Source organism: Odocoileus virginianus, chromosome 4, assembly GCF_023699985.2.
Source record: "Odocoileus virginianus isolate 20LAN1187 ecotype Illinois chromosome 4, Ovbor_1.2, whole genome shotgun sequence".
NCBI classification, from domain to species: domain Eukaryota; kingdom Metazoa; phylum Chordata; class Mammalia; order Artiodactyla; family Cervidae; genus Odocoileus; species Odocoileus virginianus.
Window position 1 is genome coordinate 78,345,468 of NC_069677.1, and position 23,576 is coordinate 78,369,043.

General features: G+C 40.7%; 1 protein-coding gene across 1 annotated transcript in view; it reads right to left on the reverse strand.

Moving 5' to 3' along the window:
* DSCAM (DS cell adhesion molecule) overlaps positions 1-23,576 on the reverse strand; it is an 808,668-nt gene that overhangs the window by 308,593 nt on the left and 476,499 nt on the right. Inside the window, exons 4-5 of the mRNA XM_070466795.1 lie at positions 13,180-13,326; positions 1,728-2,006 (exon numbers count right to left, since the gene is read on the reverse strand). Of these exons, the coding sequence (XP_070322896.1) occupies positions 1,728-2,006; positions 13,180-13,326 (426 nt within the window). The remainder of the gene's footprint in view (positions 1-1,727; positions 2,007-13,179; positions 13,327-23,576) is intronic.

The window sequence follows — 23,576 nt, forward strand, 5'->3', positions numbered from 1 at the left end:
GTTTGTTCAATTCATCAAATTTTTATGTATACAAATATATATATTTTCCTACTGGCAACTAATAGCCATGTATTTTGACCAAAGTTCTACCACTCATTTCTGGTCCTGTGATATTGAGTAAAATCAGTTTGATTTCGTTTGTGCATGAGTAAAATTAAAGCTTTATAACTAGATTAGAGAGCGTGCCCCTGCAATCACATCCCTTCTTCCTCTGTGTCTGCCTTCAGCTTCCTTCTCATCATCTTCCTCACATTGGTCATTCCAGATCAGTTAGAGATGAGATGTATCCATCATGCTGTTGTTGTTCAGTTCTTCAGTTGTGTCTGATTCTTCGTGACTGTATGGACTGTAGCCCACCAGACTTCTCTGTCCATGGGATTTCCCAGGCAGGAATACTGGAGTGGGTTGCCATTTCCTTCTCCAAGGGATATTCCCAACTCAGGGATAGAATGCCTTCTCCTGCATTGCAGGAGGGTTTTTTTTTTTTTTTTTTTTTTTTTACTACTGGGACTTCCCTGGTGGCTCAGCTGGTAAAGAATCTACTTGCAATGTGGGAGACCTGGGTTCAGTCCCTTGGTTGGGAAGATCCTCTGGAGAAGGGAAAGGCTACACACTCCAGTATTCTGGCCTGGAGAATTCTATGGACTGTATAGTCCATGAGATCACAAAGAGTCAGACATGACTGAGCAACTTCCACTTCACTTTTTTTTTTACCACTGACCCCTAGGGAAGCTATAGTCACCATACTTGGACTAAATTATCTCTAATTTTGAATCTAAGTCCAATTTTCGGATAATTACTGCTCTAGATTCAGCCCTGTAAAGAGGTGATAACAGCCCCATTTAGAAACGTAAAGCAGAATCTGGCAACTGGCCAAGGGCAACTCCTTTGATCTGATCACCATTGCCTGTGCTGACAGCACCACCTTGCTTATCTCTCTCCATTGATTTGCAGACAGGTGGGCCATTCTGAATTCAACAGCTAGGTAATGTTATCTTGGAGCTGGATACTGTGGCCCCAGACTCTCCAACTGTGTTAGTTCAGTTCAGTTGCTCAGTCGTGTCCAATTCTTTGTGAACCCATGAACTGCAGCATGCCAAGCCTTCCTGTCCATCACCAACTCCCAGAGATCACCCAAACCCATGTCCATTGAGTTGGTGATGCCATCCAACCATCTCATCCTCTATCGTCCCCTTCTCCTCCTGCCCTGCATCTTTCCCAGAATCAGGGTCTTTTCAAATGAGTCAGTTCTTCGTATCAGGTGGCCAAAGTATTGGAGTTTCAGCTTCAATATCAGTCCTTCCAATGAACACCCAGGACTGATCTCCTTTAGGATGGACTGGCTGGATCTCCTTGCAGTTCAAGGGACTCTCAAGAGTCTTCTCCAACACCACAGTTCAAAAGCATCAATTCTTCGGCACTCAGCTTTCTTCACAGTCCAACTCTCACATCCATACATGACCACTGGAAAAACCATAGCCTTGACTAGATAGACCTTTGTTGACAAAGTAATATCTCTGCTTTTCAATATGCTGTCTAGGTTAGTCATAACTTTCCTTCCAAGGAGTAACCTCCAGCATTTGAAGACTTGATTTCTTCATCTGTGAAATGGGGCTAAAATGGAGTGAGGATTCATGGGAGCTACAGAGAAAGCCAGGGCATAACTTGTAACAAGAGCTCCACCATTGGCAGCCAGCATCACCACTGCCAGTTACCATCCAACTTACGTTTCACGTACAGGCGGCCTATCACCTTAGCAGTTCCATATCTGTTGGACACTTCACACACATAGCTGCCTGAGTCTGAGGGACGTGTGTTCTCAATAAGCAGCCCTGTCACGGTCTTCTGGAACCTTCCAGAGAGTTCCAGGGGCATGTTGTCCTTCAGCCAGCGGTAATCTGGCTCAGGGTGCCCAAGCGCTTTGCAAGGTAGCTCCACACGCTGCCCTGCCATGGCTTTGCGGTGATCAAACCCATCCAGTATGGATGGGGCTGAGTTCGCTGGGTCTGCAAAAGGAAAGGAAAACATTCTTAGATGCAGTGAAGGAGTTAAAGTGTCATTCAGAATCATAGGACCTCATACATAATTCAAATTTTATGTATAATTTCAACTACTAATACATCCTTAAGATTCCTCTGTCCATGGAATTCTCCAGGTAATAATACTGGAGTGAACTGCCATTCCCTTCTCCAGGGGATCTTTCAACCCAGGGATCAAACCCGGGTCTCTTGCATTGCAGGCAGGTTCTTTACTATCTGAGCCACCAGCCACCTGATGCGAAGATCCGACTCATTGGAAAAGACTGTGATGCTGGGAAAGACTGAAGGCGGGAGGAGAAGGGGATGACAGAGGATGAGATGGTTGGATGGCATCACCAACACGATGAACGTGAGTTTGAGTAGGCTCCAGGAGTTGGTGATGGACAGGGAATCCTGGTGAGCTGCAGTTCATGGGGTTGCAAAGAGTCTGACACAGCTGAGTGACTGAACTGAAATGAACCACCAGGGAAGACCATATATGCACACACCACACACACACACACACACACACACACGTATATGTATGAACAGAAAGAAAGCCCTATTCATATACATTCCTCTCCCTCAGAATTTTCAAAAGGTTGAAGCTGACACATCACCAAAGAAGATGTACAGATGACTGATAAGCACATGGAAAGATGTTCAGTACTGTTAGCCACTACGATTGCTGTTGTTGTTTAGTTTCTAAGTTGTATGTAATTCTTTTGGGATCCCATGGCTTGTAGTCCACCAGTTTCCTCTGTCCATGGGATTTCCCAGGCAAGAATACTAGAGTGGATTGCCGTTTTCTTCTCCAGCGGTTCTTCTCCACCCAAGGATGGAACACATGTCTCCTGCACTGGCACATGGATTCTTTGCCACAGAGCCACCTGGGAAACCCAGCCACTAGGACAGTGCAAATTAAAACCATGGTGAGCTACTATTTCACACTTGCTGCTGCTGCTGCTGCTAAGTCACTTCAGTCGTGTCCAACTCCGTGCAACCCTATAGACGGCAGCCCACCAGGCTCCCCTGTCCCTGGGATTCTCCAGGCAAGAACACTGGAGTGGGTTGCCATTTCCTTCTCCAATGCATGAAAGTGAAAAGTGAAAGTGAAGTCGCTGAGCTGTGCTCTTAGCAATCCCATGGACTGCCGCCTACCAGGCTCCTCCATCCATGGGATTTTCCAGGTGAGAGTATCACACTTACTAGGATGCCTACAATAAAGACCCCCATGGCAGCAAGTGCTTGTGAGGATGTGGAGAAGAAAGTAGAACTTTCATGCATTGTTGACTTGAAAGTAAAATGGGGCAACCACTTTGGAAAACACTTGGCAGTTTTGTAAAATGTTAAACTTCAGTTCATCACAAGGCTCAAAAGCTCCACTGTAAGAATCCACCCTAGACAAAGGAAAACCCATGTTCAATCAAACACTTTTTCACAAATGTTCATAGCAGGATTTTTCACAGGAGCCAAAAAGTTGAAATACTTCATATTAAACAATAGGACCATTGTTTAGTAGCTGTATAAGCAAAATGTGAATATACATACATAGTAATCAGCAATATAAAAGATACATGCTATGACATGTTACTATATGAATGAACATGTTACAACAGGGATGGACCTCAAAAGATCAGGCTAAATGAAAGAAGCCAGATACAAAGTCACATATCACAGAATTTGATTTATACAAAACACACAGAAAACACAAATCTATAGAGACAGAGAATAGATTGTAGTTGCCTGCAGCTGGGATTGAATTTGACTGGAAATGGGCATCAGGAATTGATTAATCTTTCTTGTCTTTTTTGTCTAAAGTTTCACTCAGTGAATGCTTCCTTATTGATTTTATTTTTGAATGATCTGTTCATTGATGTAAATGGGACATTAAAATCTGCTTCTATAATTGTGTTGCTGTCAATATGTCCCAATATGTCTGCCAGTATTTTCTTTATTTAAATATTTCTATGTTGGATGCATAGAAATTATGCTTCCTATAGTTTCCTTTCAGATTGATCCCTTTATCATCATGTAATATTCTTTCTTGTATCTTGTTAAAATCTTTGTTTTATTTATTTATTTTTTTTTCCCATTTATTTTTATTAGTTGGAGGCCAATCACTTTACAGCATTGCAGTGGTTTTTGTCATACATTGAATTAGCCATGGATTTACATGTATTCCCCATCCCGGTCCCCCCTCCCACCTCCCTCTCCACCCCATCCCTCTGGGTCCTCCCAGTGCACCAGGCCTGAGCACTTGTCTCATGCATTTCTGATACAAGTATTGCTACAACAATCTTCTTTTTGTTTCCCTTTGACCAAATACCTGTTTCCATCCTCTAACTTTCAGTCTGTGTGTGTCTTTAGATTTGAAGTGAGTCTCTTGTTGGCAGCATATATGTGAGTTTTTTTTTTTTTTGTTTAAATCCAATCAGCCACTGTATACCTTTTGATTAGAGCATTAATCCATTCACATTTAAAGTAATTATTGGCAGATATCTACTTACTGCTATTTTGTTCATCGTTTTTTTTGTTTTCATAGTTTTCTTTTAGCTTTTTCTGCTCTCTTCTCTTGTGATTTGATGACTATCTTTCGCATTATGTCTGGATTCATTTTTCTTTGCTTGTGTACCCAGTATAGATTTTTGGCTTGTACATAAATGTATTTTGGCTTGTATGTAGATTTCTATAGCTGTATATATATATATATATATATATATATATATACACACACACACACATATACATACATATATACACACACACATATATATACAAACATATATTTGATTATTTTAATTTGATGATCTTGATTATTTTAATTTGATGATCTCTTAAGTTTGAACACACTTTAAAAACTCTCCATTTTTATTTGCCACCATTTTAGTATTTCAAGTTTATATTTTACATCTTTCTGTTTTGTGTTGCCCTCAACATATTGTGGATACAGATGATCTTACTGCTGTTGTCTTTCAATCTTTTGCTAGACTTACAATTTGTGGATCAACTACCTTTACTATATGTTTGCCTTTACCAGCCATATTTTCTTTTTCTAATTTTCATATTTCTAGATGTGGTCTTTTCTGCTTAGAGAAGTCCCTTTAGTAGTCTTTTTTTTTTGGTCTTTTCTTTTTTTTGTTGTTAAATTTTTCCTATTTATTTTTATTAGTTGGAGGCTAATTACTTTACAATACTGTAGTGGTTTTTGCCATACATTGACATGAATCAGCCATGGATTTACATGTGTTCCCCATCCCATCCCTCTGGGTCTTCCCAGTGCACCAGCCCTGAACACTTGTCTCATGCATCCTTTAGTAGTCTTTATAAGATAGGCTTGTGTGCTTAGTCGCTTATTTGTGTCCAACTCTTTGCAACGCCATGGACTGTAGCCCATCAGGTTCCTCTGTCCATGGGGGTTCTCCAGGTAAGAATACTGGAGTGGGTTGCCATTTCTTCCTCCAGGAGATCTTCACAACCCAGGGATCGAACTCAGATCTCCTGCATTGGAGGTGGATTCTCTACCACCTGAGCCACCAGGGAAGGTTTAGTGGTGCTGAAATCTTTTAACTTTTGCTTATCTGTAAAACTACTTATCTCTCCTTTGTAGAATAATCTTATTTTATTTGTTTTTCTTTCATCACTTTAAATATATTACGACACTGCTTTCTGGCCTGCAAAGTTTCTGCTGAAAAGTCTGTTGATAGTCTCACGGGAGTTCTTTTGTACTTAAGTAGTTCTTTTTTCCTTGCTGTGTTTAAGATTCTCTTTATATCTTTAATTTTTGCCATTTTAATTATAATGTGTCTTGGTGTGGATCTCTTTGGTTCATCGTTTTATGTGTGTGTGAGAGTAAGCCTCTGCTTCCTGGACCTGAATACTTGCTTACATTCCCTGGTTAGGGAAGTGTTCAGCTATTATTTCTTCCAATAATTTTTCTGCCCCTTTCCTTCTCTGTTTTCCTTCTGAGATCCCTATAGTGTATAAGATAGTAAGTGTGATTATCCCCAGGTCTCTTAAACTGTCTTCATTTTAATTTCTTTTTCTGTTTTCAGTTCAACTTAGGAGCTTTCCACTACTCTGTCTTCCAGTTCACCGCTCTGTTTCCCTGCTTAATCTAATCTACTGTTGATTCCTTCTAGTGTATTCTTCTGTTTAGTAATCATAGTCTTCAGCTCTGTTTGGTTCTTCTGCTTTCTAACTTGCTATTAGACTTCTCATCATGTTCATCCATTCTTCTCTCAAGTTCATTGAGCACCTTTGTGATCTTAAGCTTGAGTTTTTTCAGTTAGGGAGATTGTTATCTCCTTAGTTCTTCTTCTGGAACTTTATCTTGTTCTTTTATTTGCAAAATACTCCTCAGTTGCCTCATTTTGCTGAATTCTGTTTTTATTTCTGTGTGTTATGGATATCACTTACATATCCCAATTTTGAGGAAGTGGCCTTATATTGGAAATGTCCTATGGGGCCCAGCAGCACACTCTTCTCTATTTACCAGTGCCAAGAGCTCTAGGGGAGCCCCTTATATGGACTGCAGGGACCCTTCAGTTGTGGTGGGGCTGACTACTGAGAGTGGCTGGTAGGCAGGGATGGACCCCATCCTGGTTGGCTGGCAGGCCCTGCTTCATGTAACGGCTGCTGCCCTACTGGTGGGGGGTGGTGGGGGATGGGGCAGGGAGCTGGTTTTCCATGCAATGGGCTGCTAGCCTTGGGATGGTGTTGGTCCAGGGGTTGCTGTCCAATTGTCTAATAGGCAGGTAAACCACCAGCACTAATGAGCAAGAGGGAAGACTCCAAAATGGCACTTGCCAGCACTAGTGTCCTCATGATGGAATGAGCTCTCCAAAATTGCTTCCCCCAATGTCTGTATCACTGGTGAAAAACAGATTATGGCATCCAGTCCCATCACTTCATGACAAATAGAAAGGGAAAATATAAAAGTAGTGACAGATTCAATTTTGTTGGCCTCCAAAATTACTGTGGATGGTGTCTGCAGCCATGAAATTAAAAAGGTGCTTGCTCCTTGGAAGGGAAGCTATGACAGACCTAGACAGAGAATTAAAAAACAGAGATATCACTTTACCAACAAAGTCTGCATAGTCAAAGCAATAGCTTTTCCAGTAGTCATGTATGAATTTGAGAGTTGGACCAAAAAGGACTATGGTGCTCGAGAAGACCCTTTGAGAGTTCCTTAGGCTGAAAGAAAATCAAACCAGTCAATCCTAAAGGAAATAAACCCTGAATATTCATTGGAAGGACTGATGATGAAGCTGAAGCTCTAACACTTTGGCCACCTGATGTGAAGAGCCAACTCATTGAAAAAGACCCTAAGGATGGGAAAGATTGAAGGGAAAAGGAGAAGGGGGAAGCAGAGGATGAGATGGTTGGATAGCATCACTGACTCAGTGGACATGAATTTGAGCAGACTCTGGGAGATGGTGAAGGACAGAGAAGCCTGGTGTGCTACAGTCCATGGGGTTGAAAATGTTGGACACAACTTAGCGACTGAACTGTTGTCTGTACCCTGGGGCAGTCCCAGTTAGTTACTGCCTCTCCCGGAGGCTTTCCAAAATTAGCAAGTGGGTCTGACCCAGGCTACTTTCAAACGATTGCCTCTGCACTGGGTCTTGGAGCATGTGAGATTTTGCATGAGTCTTTAAAAGTGGAATATCTATCTTTTGTCCTCCAGCTCTCTCATACATAAGCCCCACTGGCTTTCAAAGTCAGACATTCTGGAGGTTTTATCTTCCTGGTGAAGAACTCCAAGACTAAGAAGCTTGATGTTGGGCTCAGACTCCTTATTCCTTGGGGAGAACTTCTGCAATTTTGATTTTTCCATTTGAGGGTTGCCTCTCTGGGAGTTTGTCATGTCTCTGCATCTCCTACCTATCTTATTGTGGTTCCTTCTTTATATTTTTAATTATGGAAAACTTTTCTGCATGCCTTTAAGTTATTGCCATTGATATTTCCTCTATAGATAGTAGTATTTTTGGTGTGTCAATGGGAAGAAGTAGCTTAGGATCTTCCTACTCCATTATCTTTGCCACACCCCCTTACCAGTGATCTTAATTGTTATGGTTCTTGACTCTCTTTTAATTCAGAGCAGCCTTCTTCTATTTCTTCTCATGTCTCTGGTTTATTGAAGAAACAGATAAGTCATTGCATAGGAAATCCCGCATTTTGAATATCTTTCTTTATGCTGCCATTTAGCCTGTTCCTCTATTGCCATTTTTTCTTATGACTGGAATTCAGTTCTGATGGATTGGTTAGATCAAGTTTAATCTTTTATCATTCCTTTTGCATTTGTATATTGAGGCTATATAAGTTGCATGCCAAACTCAATGAGGCTAAAATTGATAAGCAAATTCAGATGTTGTTTGTCTGAATTATTTTACTAAGGATTTAAAATTGCAATTTAAATATTTTCTTACTATTTTCACATTCAACAGATATGATTATTCTGTAAATAAGAACTTTTCTTCCTGAACTAGGATAGTTTGGTTATCGTGAAATATATAGCACTTATAGGAAAAACAGGGAGAATTTTCATTGTTCTCTATAATGACTAGTTATCAAAGTCAAGAGTTGGTGCCTGCCCTAGTTATCACTAAGTAGACCAATAAGATTATTATTATTATTGCTTCTGTTATTATTTAATGTATATGGACATGTGTACATGTAAATATATATGCAAATAATTATATATTTGTACATGTACATTAGGCAAGTATATATGTATGCACATATATACACACCTATGTGTGCCTTAATATTAATACATACATATATATATTTATTTATATATAATTTTGGCAAGACCCTATTTATATTTCAGGCTCATCTTACATGTTTCCTGTCCCAAAATAACAAGTGATCATTATTCCAAGAAACTGTGGTCCCTGTTATTATGGTATAATATTTAAAAGAGACTATTGTCTAGGTGGTAGAGTTGCTAGTTGTTATTGGTTGCCTGTTGCTTCTGGACCTTTTCAATGGAAACACCTTCTCTCTCTCCATTTAGTTTTTCACTCTGGCTCAATTTGATACCTAAATCCAGCAGTTTCCCTCAGGGTGAGTCTCTCTTCTTCTGAAAGTAGTATTTGATGAAGACTTCTGAGATAGACAAGGAGTCAGACCACCACTTAACCATGTGATGTCACAGCCTTTTATACTTATCTTCAACTCAGAGCTTGTATAGGGATGTAAAAGTGTTCTGAATATCCTCAAACACAGTTCCCCAGGTTTTCACCAAGAAATAGTCCTCCTCTGCTTTTTGGAGATGAGCATTTGCTGACAAAAGTTCCTACGGTCAACACTACGGTTTTTCCAGTAGTCATGTATAGATATGAGAATTGGATTGTAAAGAAGACCAAGTGGTGAAGAATTGATGCTTTTGCATTGTAGTACTGGAGAAGACTCTTGACAGCCCCTTGGATAGCAAGGGAATGGAACAAGTCAATCCTAAAGAAAATCAACCTTGAATATTCATTGGAAGAAATCATGTTGAAGCTGAAGCTCCAATACTTTGGCCACTTGATGTGAAGAACCAGCTCATTGGGAAAGACCCTGATGTTGGGAAAGACTGAGGGCAAGAGGAGAAGGGGGCAACAGAGGATGAGATGGTTGGATGGCATCACCAACTCAATGGACATAAGTTTGAGCACACTCTGGGAGATAGTAAAGGACAGGGGAGACTGGCATGCTGCAGTCTATGGGGTTGCAAAGAATCTGACATGACTTAGCAACAGAACAAAAACAACAACTTGTTGACCATTTTGCATTTCTGTGATTATATAGTAATCTCAATAGGCCTTCCCCTTCACCATCCATTGCTTCTCCTACACTGCTGTTTCTCTTACATTGGATGCGCCGTTGCCAGTAGTTTATCTACAGCCCCACATGCTTAAGAGTTTCTGAGCATCCCTGTCACCTACTTTTTTTGAAAATGTCATCCTTTAACATTGTTTTTCTTTTGTTATCCTGTTGAATCTGTTTCCACTCCAGGAAAAATTTGGAATCATTAAAAACCTTGTTACTAGCAAAGCCCCACAAGCAAACGCCATGTATATATTTATTAAAAATCTAGATCTAATTTAAAATAAAATCATTTTCTGTTACCCTTCAAAGCTTAAACTCTAGATAATCTTCACTCAGTGACTATGTTCCCAAGTTCTAGCATCAGCTATTTCCTCCCTCAACTACTTTAATGAAATTTCTCTGACCAAAACGTCACAAGCTATTTGCCATATGCAGTAGACTCTCTTAAGAGCCTTTTGAGTGTGTGACTCTGCTGACTTCTCCCTTCTTACAACTACCACCTTTAACCCCTAATGTTCAATCTTATCCCCTCTGTTCTTTCCTGCTGGTGTTCAAGTGTATGATGTTCCTTCACTAGTTTCTGCTCTGATGCTCCTAACAGATCTGCACAAATGCTCATGAGGCAATCTCATGGACTCTCATCGCTTCTGTGGTGACCCAATCAATGCTCATGAGTCCTGCTGCCTATTTTTGAAACATAAAAAGTAATAATTAAGCTTGTGATTAAGAAAAGCAAATTTGCCATTTCAACTCTGAGAAATCTGTACTTAATGATCTAGAGATAAACAAGGCTATTTTTTTCTGTTTTCTCACCTGTTTTTTAAGGTTTTTTTTTTTTCCTCCCAGGATTCATTTTAGAGAAAAATGGCCTCCTGAGATTATCACCACTTGATTCACATTATCTCAATGGAGAAATACATATTTGCTTCTTTCTGCTAAGCTCAGTTTCATCTTATACCCAGATCCATGCCACCATTCCTCCAAGACTGTTTCCTTTCTTACTTCAGTATTGTCATGAAAAAGTTCCTCTTCAATCATAAAAGACCTTTCCTAGGATATTCTGAACAAATATTTCATTGTGCTCTTATTAAAGGCACCATGAAAGTGAAAGTCGCTCAGTCACGTCCGACTCTTTGCGACCCCATGGACTATACAGTCCATGGGATTCTCCAGGGCAGAATACTGGAATGGAGAGCCTTTCCCTTCTCCAGGGAATCTTCCCAACCCTGGGATCAAACCCAGGACTCCCTCATTGCAGGCTGACTCTTTACCAGCTGAGCCACAAGGGAAGCCCAAGAATACTGGAGCGGGTGGCCTATCCCTTCTCGAGCAGATCTTCCCAACCCAGGAATTGAACCAGAGTCTCCTGCACTGAAGGCATATTCTTTACCAACTGAGCTATCAGGGAAGCCTATTATTAAAAACACCATGGAACAGATAATAGAGGCTACTCATTTTATAATTAATTTTCTCTACATTTTTAAATAACCATATTTTTTTTAACTGTGCTGATTATTCTTGCCCTTAACAGAGGCAACAAGTCATAACTAATAACACAAGAGGTAAAGTAACAACTGATATGAAAAAGAACAGGTAAAGATAAACTATTTTCAAGTTCAGAGGGGGAAAAAAAATCAATTAATTATGACTTATGTTTGTCCTAAACCTTAAAAGACAGGTGAGCATTGACTATTTTAAGGATGTAAATGTGGAAGAGGAATTCAGATAAAGCATTATCAAGGGCAGTAAGTGGGTGTTAGGTGACATTGTTCTAATTACTCCAGCACTTAAAAATTTGTTATCATGTCTCCCACACAAAACATCACGACAAATAAAATTGCTATTCACTGCATGGATCAATTTTACATTCTAAACCTATAAGAGCAAAAGTCATATATTTTACATTTGATTTCTAATACTGAGATGGTCATTTCATACTTCTAAACTTCTGCATGGAGTGCTAATGCAATCATGTGTAAATGTATTGCTGATTTGTCTGACTGATGGGTCAATAGCAAGCCAACTGTAAAGATTCTGCAAAAGGTCAATATCTTCTCAAAGTATAATTCCCATTAAAAGAGGCACAAAACTGAGATATTTATGAAAGTGGAGTAAACTGCTTTTGGGTTTCCTTCACTTGAGAATAATCCTGGAAGGCTGTGCCTATTTCTTTTTTTTTTTTTTCCATTTATTTTTATTAGTTGAAGGCTAATTACTTTACAACATTGAAGTGGTTTTTGTCATACACTGAAATGAATTAGCCACGGATTTACATGTATTCCCCATCCCGGTCCCCCCTCCCACCTCCCTCTCCACCCCATCCCTCTGGGTCTTCCCAGTGCACCAGGCCTGAGCACTTGTCTCATGCATCCAACCTGGGCTGGTGATCTGTTTCACCCTAGATATACATGTTTCGATGCTGTTCTCTTGAAACATCCCACCCTCGCCTTCTCCCACAGGGTCCACAAGTCTGTTCTATACATCTGTGCCTATTTCTTTAACCTTTTTTTTTTTTTCATTTCCATGATTTTGTTTTATTTTGACTGATTGGTAAAAAAGATATAAAATGTAGACAGTCCTTAGTCATTAAATTGAGTGCTTATTTGCACAATATACATTTCAAAATCTCATTATTATACTCACTAATAATGATTATCACTATTATCTAATGATTAATATCATTATATTCACTTTATAATGTATATGCTATATTTTAAAACGTGTAAGACAGTCTTAAAAAAGGAGCTGTATTAAACCAATGGGCATAGAATATTACATTTTAAAATTCTTTATTGGAGGATAGTTGATTTACACTTTTGTGTTGGCTCCCACCATACAACACCATGAATTTGCCATAAGTGTACACATGTTCCCTCCCTCTTGAGTCTCCCCCCAACCCCCACCAAACCCACCCTTCTATGTCAATGTGGATAATTTCTCCACTATTGCTAGATGGGGAACAAGAGGTGTGTTCCAAGGACCACGTCCTGCTCCCTAAGACCTCTGCAGGGTAGAAAGCCCTGTGGTGACATAACGCACAACAATAGCAAGAGGAGATATTGTCAAAAAAGTAGGAATAATAGAGGGTCAAAGAAGTTTGGAATTTTACAGTAGGTGAAATTATTATTTCACTTGAAATATCCATATTTGCATTGTACTGTATTGGGTAAAGTTTTTCTTTTTCTTTTTTTTTTTATTTAAAACACCCTGAAGTTGCTAGAATATTTTGGGACAGATATACAGATTTCATTTTACTCGTGAGTTCCATGATTTCAGTAGAGTCATCCCATAGCACTAACGAAAGAAAACAGAAACAGAAATCTCAGTACCGATGAGTTTTTACCTGATACAAAAAGTCTAGCGCTGTTACTTTGCCTGGTCTCCCCGGTGTATCTGTGCCGCGTGACACAGCGGTAGTTATACAATCCATCTTCATTCTGTACATCTTTAATATACAAGGCGCCCGTGGATGTGATGAGAAATCTAGATCCTAAAATAGAAGAAAATGATTACCCCATTAAAATAGAACAGAAGCAACCCAGTCATACAAAGTCACTGAGTAGATTTTCTTCACCTGAAGGAAACTCATGTGAAGGCAAATAATAGATGTGTGTGTTTGTTTGCGTTTATGTGTGTGCTACTTTAAGGGTTCAGGCTATATTAAATCTTTACCCTAAATTAAGGGGTTTTAGTGAGTATACTTGGAGAAGGCAATGGCACCCCACTCCAGTACTCTTGCCTGGAAAATCCCATGGAGGGAGGAGCCTGGTAGGCTGCAGTCCATGGGGTCTCGGAAGAATGGAACACGACTGAGCGACTTCACTTTCACTTTCACACTTTGGAGAAGGAAATGGCAACCCACTCCAGTGTTCTTGCCTGGAGAATCCCAGGGATGGGGGAGCCTGGTGGGCTGCCGTCTATGGGGTCGCACAGAGTCGGACACGACTGAAGAGACTTAGCAGCAGCAGCAGCAGCAAGTGATTATCAGTTCAGTTCAGTTGCTCAAAAGCAGTGAGTATACTACACAATAAACACATACTTGTAAAGCGTAGTCTCATGAATTAATTTTTTAGGTCATGTATTTATTTAGGAGCAAGAAAATTGGCATGTAATTAGCATGCTGCTAATTTAGCAGATTTTCTTTGATCATCACTTTTCTCTCAGAATATGACAAAGGAGTATGAACTTTCATAAATTTCTACATCATGTAAGTATTTCAAGTGTTTCAATAAAAACATAAACATGTTAGACTAGAGAACAATGATATATTCCACAACCTTCCCAGGAAAGACTTCCTATTTCCTCAATAATAACCAATGCTTACATTTATATTCTAGGATAAAGATCAATTCTTCCTATATTCAGTGTTTTAGACAGCTCTGCTATTTTCTGATTATTACTGAAATTACTGATGATAGTATTTTCACCTCAGGGAGAAAAAAGTGATACCCAACTCTTCCTCCTTCATATCAACACTGGACACAATGTGCTCTCTGTGACCTGTGGGTTTTGCCTCTATAACTCAATTTGAACAGAAATGGCCAGCATTAAGAGATCAAGAATCATTGTTGCTTGAAGGAGAATAAAGATGATTCTTTCCTTCAAAAATATCTAAAGATATTTAATGTCTCTATCTAATTAATATCTAATTAATGCTAAAAATATCTAAGGATATGTAAATATCTAAAGATAAGTTTTCACCATTCAATGATAATTTTTGTGATACACCAAATAAAAGCAAAGGAATATATTCCTAGGTGAGCTCCAGCACTTATATGGTGGGAGACTCGACTCCTGTACCACTGTTAGTCTTTCCTATGGAAAATTTCTGCATCTGATGTAATTCTTCTTGAAAGGTAATGTGATTTTGTTTCTTTGGGTAAAGACCAAAATGACAAAAATTCACATTTTTTTTCAACTGTTTTCCTTAGGTTCATTTGAAACTGCCTTTGTTTTATTTTAATCAGAATTTGCCAGGAGTCCTGACTTCATTAATTTTAGGTCTCAAATATTTAAACTGTGAACACAATTCTCACATCCATCCCTTGGTTATTTCTTATAAGAGCAGTAAATTATTCATAGATCAACTGTCAGATAAAGTAAAAACAGCTTATTGCTTCTTATGCAATATGAAAGCAATTCAATGGACATGAATTTAAAAAAATCATAAAACAAATACTGATTCAGCGTAAGCTTTCTGGAAGAACACCAATTAACTAGTAAAGGATAAAATACCTTTAAGTAATAAATTTATTTTTTTAACAATTATATTAGTTACTTATTTTAAAATATGCTATAAATATGCTAAACATTAGAATAGCTGAAAAAGGGAATGATGTATATTCTAGATACTTTTGCTTTATCCTCCCCCTAAAAACAGCAACTAAAATTACCACTTGTCACTTGTCATCACATGCCAAACAGGTCGTACCAGTATATATGGTGTATAATTGAAACACTTTTTTTCCTGTCAATATATTTTGCATACTTACATAATACTTTAATAACCAGTTACTTTAAAGTACAGAGTGAAAGACAGAAACAAGGGACAAAAAGCTACTATATTAGCTCCTGTCACCCCTCTAAGATGGAGTCTTTCCAGTAGAATTGACAGGCCATCAGCAGTGGTGACATGTAAGGGGAGCCTCGCGTGCACGACTCCTCTGGGTTTCAGAAGCAGCAGCCTGCGCTCATTACTCCGCTGATTCCTAAGAGGGCTCTACTCTCCACGTACATTTAATTTAATCACTCACTTTGCTCCTGGAATAGCTGACTCCTTTTTACCCACTTAGCATGCTAGATAGACTCTCTAAAGACATGGTGTTTCAGAGAATTGGGAACCTTGTTGGTGTGTAACATTTTCTGAGATATTCACAGGGAAGGAAGAAGGAGTCAGCTGAATTCCCATGCTAATTTGAACCATCTCTGTCGAACCCTTTATTTCTCATTGAAACCCATCACCAAACTGATCAATATTTTAAAACCTAAAATAAGGATGAAGAATAGAATAATCTGATTAGGAGAGGACCACAAAGATCCAGAGTCCTGGGGTTCAGCGTAAACTCCCAAGACGCGGGGAACTCTTGGGACAATGAGGCATAGCTAAGTCACTAGGACACCAGGTGCCTTGGTTTCATGATGACAAGGAATCTTCTCAACCACCCCCTTTCTTTTCAATGCACCCCGCTTTCTGCCTTACATCAGCAGAGGATTTTGTATCATACGGAAAAAATGGATTTGTTCACAGCCTTAAATGAGATGGAAGAATGTGCTTCTGTTGAAATAGGCAATTACTAAAACACAAAATATTAATAGCAATAAACTACACACTCTCTCTTTCTCTCTTTCTCTCTCTCTCTCACACTCACACACACATACACACCCCTTTACTACCCAGAACTCTCTGATAACATACAACTGTGCAAAGCCACACTTTTGTAAGTAATTTTATTTTCCTTGGAAAATTATTAGCACTTTACATATAAAAACTGCTAAAATATAGTCCATACATCCTGTTTGTCATGTTAAACATACTGTAAAGCAGTCAACTGAACAATAGTGAATGATTTGGGGATTTAGGGTCATGATTGCAGTTGTAGATTATTGAGCCACGATGCTCAGTTATTAAAGGGATATTTTAGAAGCTATCTTGGCTTGTCAACAAGCACTGATTGGTCCAGGAGTTCAAGTCCCCAGTTCTGTCTTTAACAGTTCCTCTGTCTCTTGTCTCTGGGTTTCCCAGGTAGCACTAGTGGCAAACAGTCCCCCTCCAAGGCAGAAGACATAAAGGTGATGAGGGCTCAATCCCTGGATCAGGAAGATGCCCTGGAGAAGGGCACAGCAAGACACTCCATTATTCTTGCCTGGAGAATCCCCTGGACAGAGGAGCCTGGTGGGCTACAGTCCATAGGATCACAAAGAGTTGGACAAGACTGAAGCGACTTAGCATGCACAAACACACACTGTTCCCTCTTTACTATCAGGCTCTCAGCTGTCACCGCTCTCTGCTGACAGAATCCCTGTGGACACACTCAGGATGTGTGCTGAGAGGGAGAAACCAGACATACCGAAGCTCTTAGAACTTGCCTAAACCCAGAAGAAATGGGTTTCAGCTGAGTGCTGGCACAGGTCTCCAATGTTCATTCATTGGCATGAACTGGTAGGTGTGTTAATGCCAGCGAAGAAAACTCACAGCTTAGTACCAGCCTTGCTATGCTCAGCACAAAGGCTAGTGGACTATATCTATCCAGAAATGTAAAACTGAGGCGGGAGGTAGATGGAGAGCCCCAGGATAAAGTGATAGGAGATTCATTTCCTGTGGACTGAAACCCCAAAATAAGAAAGGCAGTACAATTAGGAGAGGCAGCTGGGCCCAGACCAGGCCACTTGTTTCTCAGAGTCAGGAGACCTCCATGACTACATGTGTGCAGAGACCCCTGGGGGGTCAAAGGGGAATGGTGCTAAGTGATGCTAACTACCCATAAGCCTCTTTGGTAGAATCCCTCTTGGCTGAGAGATGTGTGTGCACATGTAGGAGGGCTCCGAGATGCACCAAATATGGACCGTGAACCAGGCAAACCAAAATGACTGATCAGAGGAAACCCGGAAGAAATGCCCCATAGAAGTAATACAAACTGCACGGGGGTGCGACTCAGGGACTCTCTTTTTCTGGGTCAGCCCATCTGTCTATCCACATATACTGTACTCTGTTTCCTCCTAATAAATACTTTACTTGTTTCACTACTTATCATCTTTGTGGGAATACTTCTTCTGCAAAGCCAAAGCGTGAGTGCCTGGTCACTGACCACTGGTCCAGTGGCTTGGATTGGTGATCTCGTCGCCAGGACCTGAACTCAATCTCTCTGGCCCTCTGACACTCCAATATTCTTGCCTGGAGAACCCCATGGACAGAGGAATCTGGCAGGCTACAGTCCACAGGGTCACAAAGAGTTGGATGCACACACCATTTATTAATTTGTTGCTCAATCTACTCAGCTAATTTTTTTTCCTGTTGTTATAAAGTATCAAATTAAAAGGTCTTTCTCTGGTACCAACAGTAACAAGCTCAAACACCTGAAGAGATTCCTCAATGTGGAGGAAAAAAATTTCTGAGTTTGGGAATCCAATGGATCTGAATTCTAAATCTGTCAATATCACTTTGTGTGACCTTTGATAATACAGTCTGCTTTTTAAGCTTTGGATAGTTCATCTATGAAACAGATGGTGAATCACTCTTTGTTCTACTGTTGAAGATAAGGTTAACACAGATTCCAGCCAAAGACAGCCATGCACTAAAATGATAGCTACAGAAGAGACAGTGGGAAGAATTGAGAGCAGCACTGACAGTGTTAGTCATTCAGTCGTGTCTGACTCTTTGAAACCCCATGGACTGTAGCCCACCAGGCTCCTCGGTCCATGGGATTCCCCAGGCAAGAGTACTGGAGCGGGTAGCCATTCCCTTTTCAGGAGGATCTTCCCGACCCAGGGATTGAACTGGGGACTCCTGCATTGGCAAGCGGATTCTTTACCATCTGAACCACCAGGGAAGCCCATATATATGTTACCACATGTAAAATAGACAGCTAGGGGGAAGCAGCTGTACCTGCATACCACAGGGAGCTCAGCTCAGGGCTCTGTGATGACCCAGAGGGGTAGGACGGGGTGGGAAGGGAGGCTCAAGAGAGAGAGGGGGTATATATATACATTTATATCCAATTGAGATACTGGAGAGGGGAGATATATATATATATACACACACACATACATGTACATGCACATATATGCTGAGGCTCAAGAGAAAGGGGATATATATATATCCAATTGAGATACTGGAGACGGGATATATATATATATATATATATATACACATGTATGCGTGTATATATGTGTATGTGTATATGTGTATATGTATGTGTATATGTATATATGTGTGTGTATATACACATATATGTACATACACATATATGCAGAGGCTCAAGAGAAAGGGGATACATATATATATCCAATTGAGATATTGGAGAGGGGATATATATATACAGATACACGATTATGGCTGATTTGTGTTGTTGTATAGCAGAAACCAGCCCTCCATTGTAAAGCAATTATCCTCCAATTAAAAACATTTTAAAGGTGGTCACTACAAAAGTAAATGTCATGTGCTTTATTCAGCTGATCGTCCAGGAGAGGCCAGTCATCAGGTGTATCCAGTGCTGCCGAAGGCCATCAGGCCTGCCTAAAACAACAGTGAAGAAAGAGTCCATATCCACTTACACAGTGGGGCTCACTTCTGACTCTTTATGGATGTACTTACTATGTGAGGAATCCTCCTGTGTTAGAAAAAGCACACAAGTGAAAATGACCACGGTGCATCTGACATCAGCGTTCTGCTATTTGGAGCTGGGGCACCACAGACAAAAATATTTCCCGACACTATGTGAGCTAGCATCACACGACAGGGCACTAACGGGGTAGAAAGATATAAACAAGACCCAGAAAGGGCCTTTACATGCCTGAGGGAGGAAGGGGCTCTGGTGGGAGAGGCTGTGAGGATACTGTCTTCAGAAGTCCTTTCTGCAGTAGAAAGGATTAGAGAGAAACCAGAGAGACAGTAGATAGATACAGACCGTCCTGGTGGTCCAGTGATTAAGACTCTGCACTACCTACCGCTGCCTGGGGGTGGAGGGGAGGTGTTCTATCCCTGCTCAGGGTTCTGAGATCCTGCATGCTGTGTGACACAACCAAAACAAAAATGAAAAAGGTCAGAACTTATTGCCCATGTAGAAGAGTTCTCAAGTCAGCACACTAAGTGACGGAAAGATGGAAAAAAAAAAGAGTAGACACATACACAAATCCAGAGTAGATGGAAACTCAGAGACCTGCTCTTTAACATCATGGTGATGTTATCTGAATAATAATATCCACTGTCATGTTTGCTTCCTGGAAGGAAAGTTATGACAAACCTAGACAGCATATTAAAAGGCAGAGACATAATTTTATGGACAAAGGTCCACATAGTCAAAGCTATGGTTTTTCCAGTAGTCATGTACAGATGTGAGCGTTGGACCATAAAGAAGACTGGGCACCGAAGAATTGATGTTTTCAAACTGTGGTGCAGGAGAAGCCTCTTGAAAGTCCCTTGGACAGCAACATGATCAAACCAGTTAATCCTACAGGAAATCAACCATGAATATTCATTGGAAGGACTGATGTGGAAACTGAAGCTCCAATACTTTGGCCACCTGATGTGAAAAGCCGACTCATTTGAAAAGACCCTGATGCTGAGAAAGACTGAGGGCAGGAAAAAGAAAGGGGTGACAGAGGATGAGATGGTTGGATGGCATCACAGCCTCAAATGACATGAATTTGAGCAAACTCTGGGAAACAGTGGACAGAGGAGCTTGGTGTGCTTCAGTCCATGGGGTTGCAAAGAGTCAGATATAACCTAGCAACTGAATAACTAACAATTCCCTAGCATGTTTGCCAGTATCTGAACATAAGAGACATATTCTGAAGTTGTGCAAATTAATCATTCTTCACCCTGCATATATCTTCCACTAGAATTTCCTTCTGTTCCTTGTTTTAAACTATATTCTGAATCATTCACTTGCCTCTCCCAGCACCACCAGTTTGAAAGATCCCAGCCTTCTAATCTTCTGTTGCCACTTCTGCTACCATCAGCACATTTGCCATGCAACCATTTGCCATCAGACCATTCTGCATCCTGTGGTCCCACTAGACCCAGTTATTCATGGTTACACAGGGTTTAGGTTTGGCCATGTTATTCATGCACTCTCTCTCTCATGCTCTGCCCTGAAATGTTTTTCTTCTAACCACTCGACCTGAAGGTCCCTGAGCCCAGACCTTCATCTGCCTGGTTCCTTCCCATAAATCTGGCCTCAATTCCCAAAGTAACTTTGCAGCAATATCATCCCAGTTGAACCACATCCTTGATCCATGGTCACTCATGCTCCGAGCACTTGACTGTATTACATCTACATGAAGTCATCTTGAAGGTGTTTGAGATTGCTTTAACACTTCTCTAACTAGAACAGCAGGAACTTGAATTGTTTTCATCAACTTTTCATCTCCATAACACAGAGCGGTCCTTGGCTGTGCTGCCTGAAAATATTTGTTCGTGAGATGAAAGGATGGAATCCGTCCACCATAAATTGTATACAAAACATTTCTTCTTAAGTCTGGGTAAGAAGAGATGTTTTGTATACAATTCATGGTGGATGGGTTCCATTCATTCATCTCATGAACAAATATTTAAAAGAAAAAAAGCTAAAATTCTTCTCTTTAGCTTTCAACAAGAAACTTCCTTATGTATAATACATAAAAGAGTATTTTCCCCTCTAGGAATGACCATAATGTATTCTTACATGAAAATGAGCATATTTTAAGATTTTGATGTTAAGTATTCTTTTATAACATTCTCTGGCTTTTTCCCGTACAGTCAGGCTGTTAGATCTTCAATAGAGACAATATTATTTTCAGGAAGATTTTTAAAGTATGTTTGATTTCTCACTTAGTTGGAAATATATCTTCAGGGTTTTTTTTTTTTTTGCTATTGCAATCTCAACTGAGTTAATAGTAATTAAAAGAACAGATGGTTTTTCTAATAAGATGCCAACTGGTAGCACAACACAATGAAACTTTTATCAGCTGTGCCTGTCACCTCCAATTGACATCCATGCTGTGTAATGAAACGGAGCTTTCTCCTAAACAGTTTTTATAACAGTTTCTGAAAAATGAGAGGAACACAAGATTAAAATCCAAGTTCTAAGAACATATAGTGCTAGAAATGAGATGAGCTTATGAGTGAATATCTTATATTTCTTTATTTTGGAAGATAAATTAGCATTAACTGAAATAGAAGTTGGGCTTTCCACGTGGCCCTAGTGGTAAAGAACCTGTCTGCCAATGAAGGAGACAAAAGAAATGTGGGTTCAATACCTGGGTCAGGAAAACCCCCTGGAGGAGGGCATGGCGACCCACTCCAGTATTCTTGTCTGGAGAGCAATTGAGTGTCCTGATAAAAATTACAGCTTAACAAAATTATGTTAAAAGCTTCACATATGAGAGAGAAGCTTCTCCAGTGGCTCAGATAGTAAAGAATCTGCCTGCAATCTGGGAGACATGGGTTTGATCCCTGGGTTGGAAAGATCTCCTAGAGGAAGGAATGGCAACCCACTCCAGTATTCTTGCCTGGAGAATTCCATGGACAGAGGGGCCTGGTGGGCTACAGTCCATAGGGCGGCAAAGAGTTGGGCATGTCTGAGCAACTAACACACATGGCAGAAAAAGTAGTTTCCCCTTATAAGAAGATATCCAACCAGTTGTTTTGGTGTTCCCTACAAAATTCATGGTGGTGGTTTGGTTGCTAAGTCTTGTCCAACTCTTGAGATGCCATGGCTCTAACAGTGGAATGAAGTGAAGGTGAAGGTGTCACTTCCTCACTTGTGTCCAACTCTTTGCAACTGCAAGGACTGTAGCCTGCCAGGCTTCTCTGTCCATGGAATTCTCCAGGCAAGAATACTGAAGTGGGTTGCCATTCCCTTCTCCAGGGGATCTTCCCAACCCAGGGATTGAACCCTAGGCTCCTGCATTGCAGGCAGATTCTTTACCACCTGACCCACCAGGGAAGCTCTCAACCCAGTGGAATGGGTGTCTTTATAAACAGGAGAAATGTGGCTGCAGACATTGCTGATTATGAGTCCTAATTCTAATCAGACCTCTAATCAGGTCCTCTTAGCTCAGTGAGCCACCGTGACTCAAACATCATACGTTTTGACTCATTTACTTCATAGAAAGACCACACAATGCAGGGTCTCTTATTATTCCCATGTTTACAGATGAAAACAGTGAGGACCAAGGGGAGGTGACTGCTTGTGTTCACAGCACTAGAAGCACCCCAGCCAGCATGATACCCTGGTGATGGGGATGGGAACTCACACCCTCACTAACCACACTCCCTACTCTGGAGCATGAGCAGGAAGGCCTGGGCCAAGTGTGGGGACAGCTGTGGGAGGAGATGAGTGACACAGAGCGAAATACATGTAAACTAAATGATCCACAGAACTTGGAGGGAGAGGAGCGCAGCAAGCCCTGGATCTAAGTGTCTGATGGAAGTGTGGTAGCAGTGACGGAGCAGAGTAGTTAGGCAAGGGTGTCTTTTCTTCAGGGAAGACAGGAGTTCAGTCCTGAGCATGCTGGGTGACAGCGTGGATAACACAAGTGGAGCTGGAGGCAGAGCTCTGGGGACCAAGCTCGGCATGTCGAGGGATCCTTTATGGGAACTGATGCTCAATTATGCTCCAGCAGGGAAGTAAGGGAAGAGGGTCAGCAAAAGACACAGCAAGAGAGAGAGAAGGGCAAGACCCAGGAAGGTGTGGAGTGATAAAAACTGGTGGTGGGCAGGGATGGGAGATGACTTCCAGAAGGATAATACACACATCTCAGTACTGCGACTTCCTATCAGCATAACACAGGATACAAGGAGAGCCCAACAGAGCCTCAGTTTCCTTAGTCACGCAGTCTTGTCTGGTTCTTTGGGACCCTATGGACTGTAACTCACCAGTCTCCTTTGTCCAGTGATTCTCCGGACAAGTATACGGGAGTGAGTTGTCCTATCCTCCTCCAGGGGATCTTCCCAACCCAGGGACCAAACCCATATGGCCTGTGTCTCCTACATTGCTGGCAGATTCTTTACTGTCTGAACCACCTGGGAAGCCCCTTATC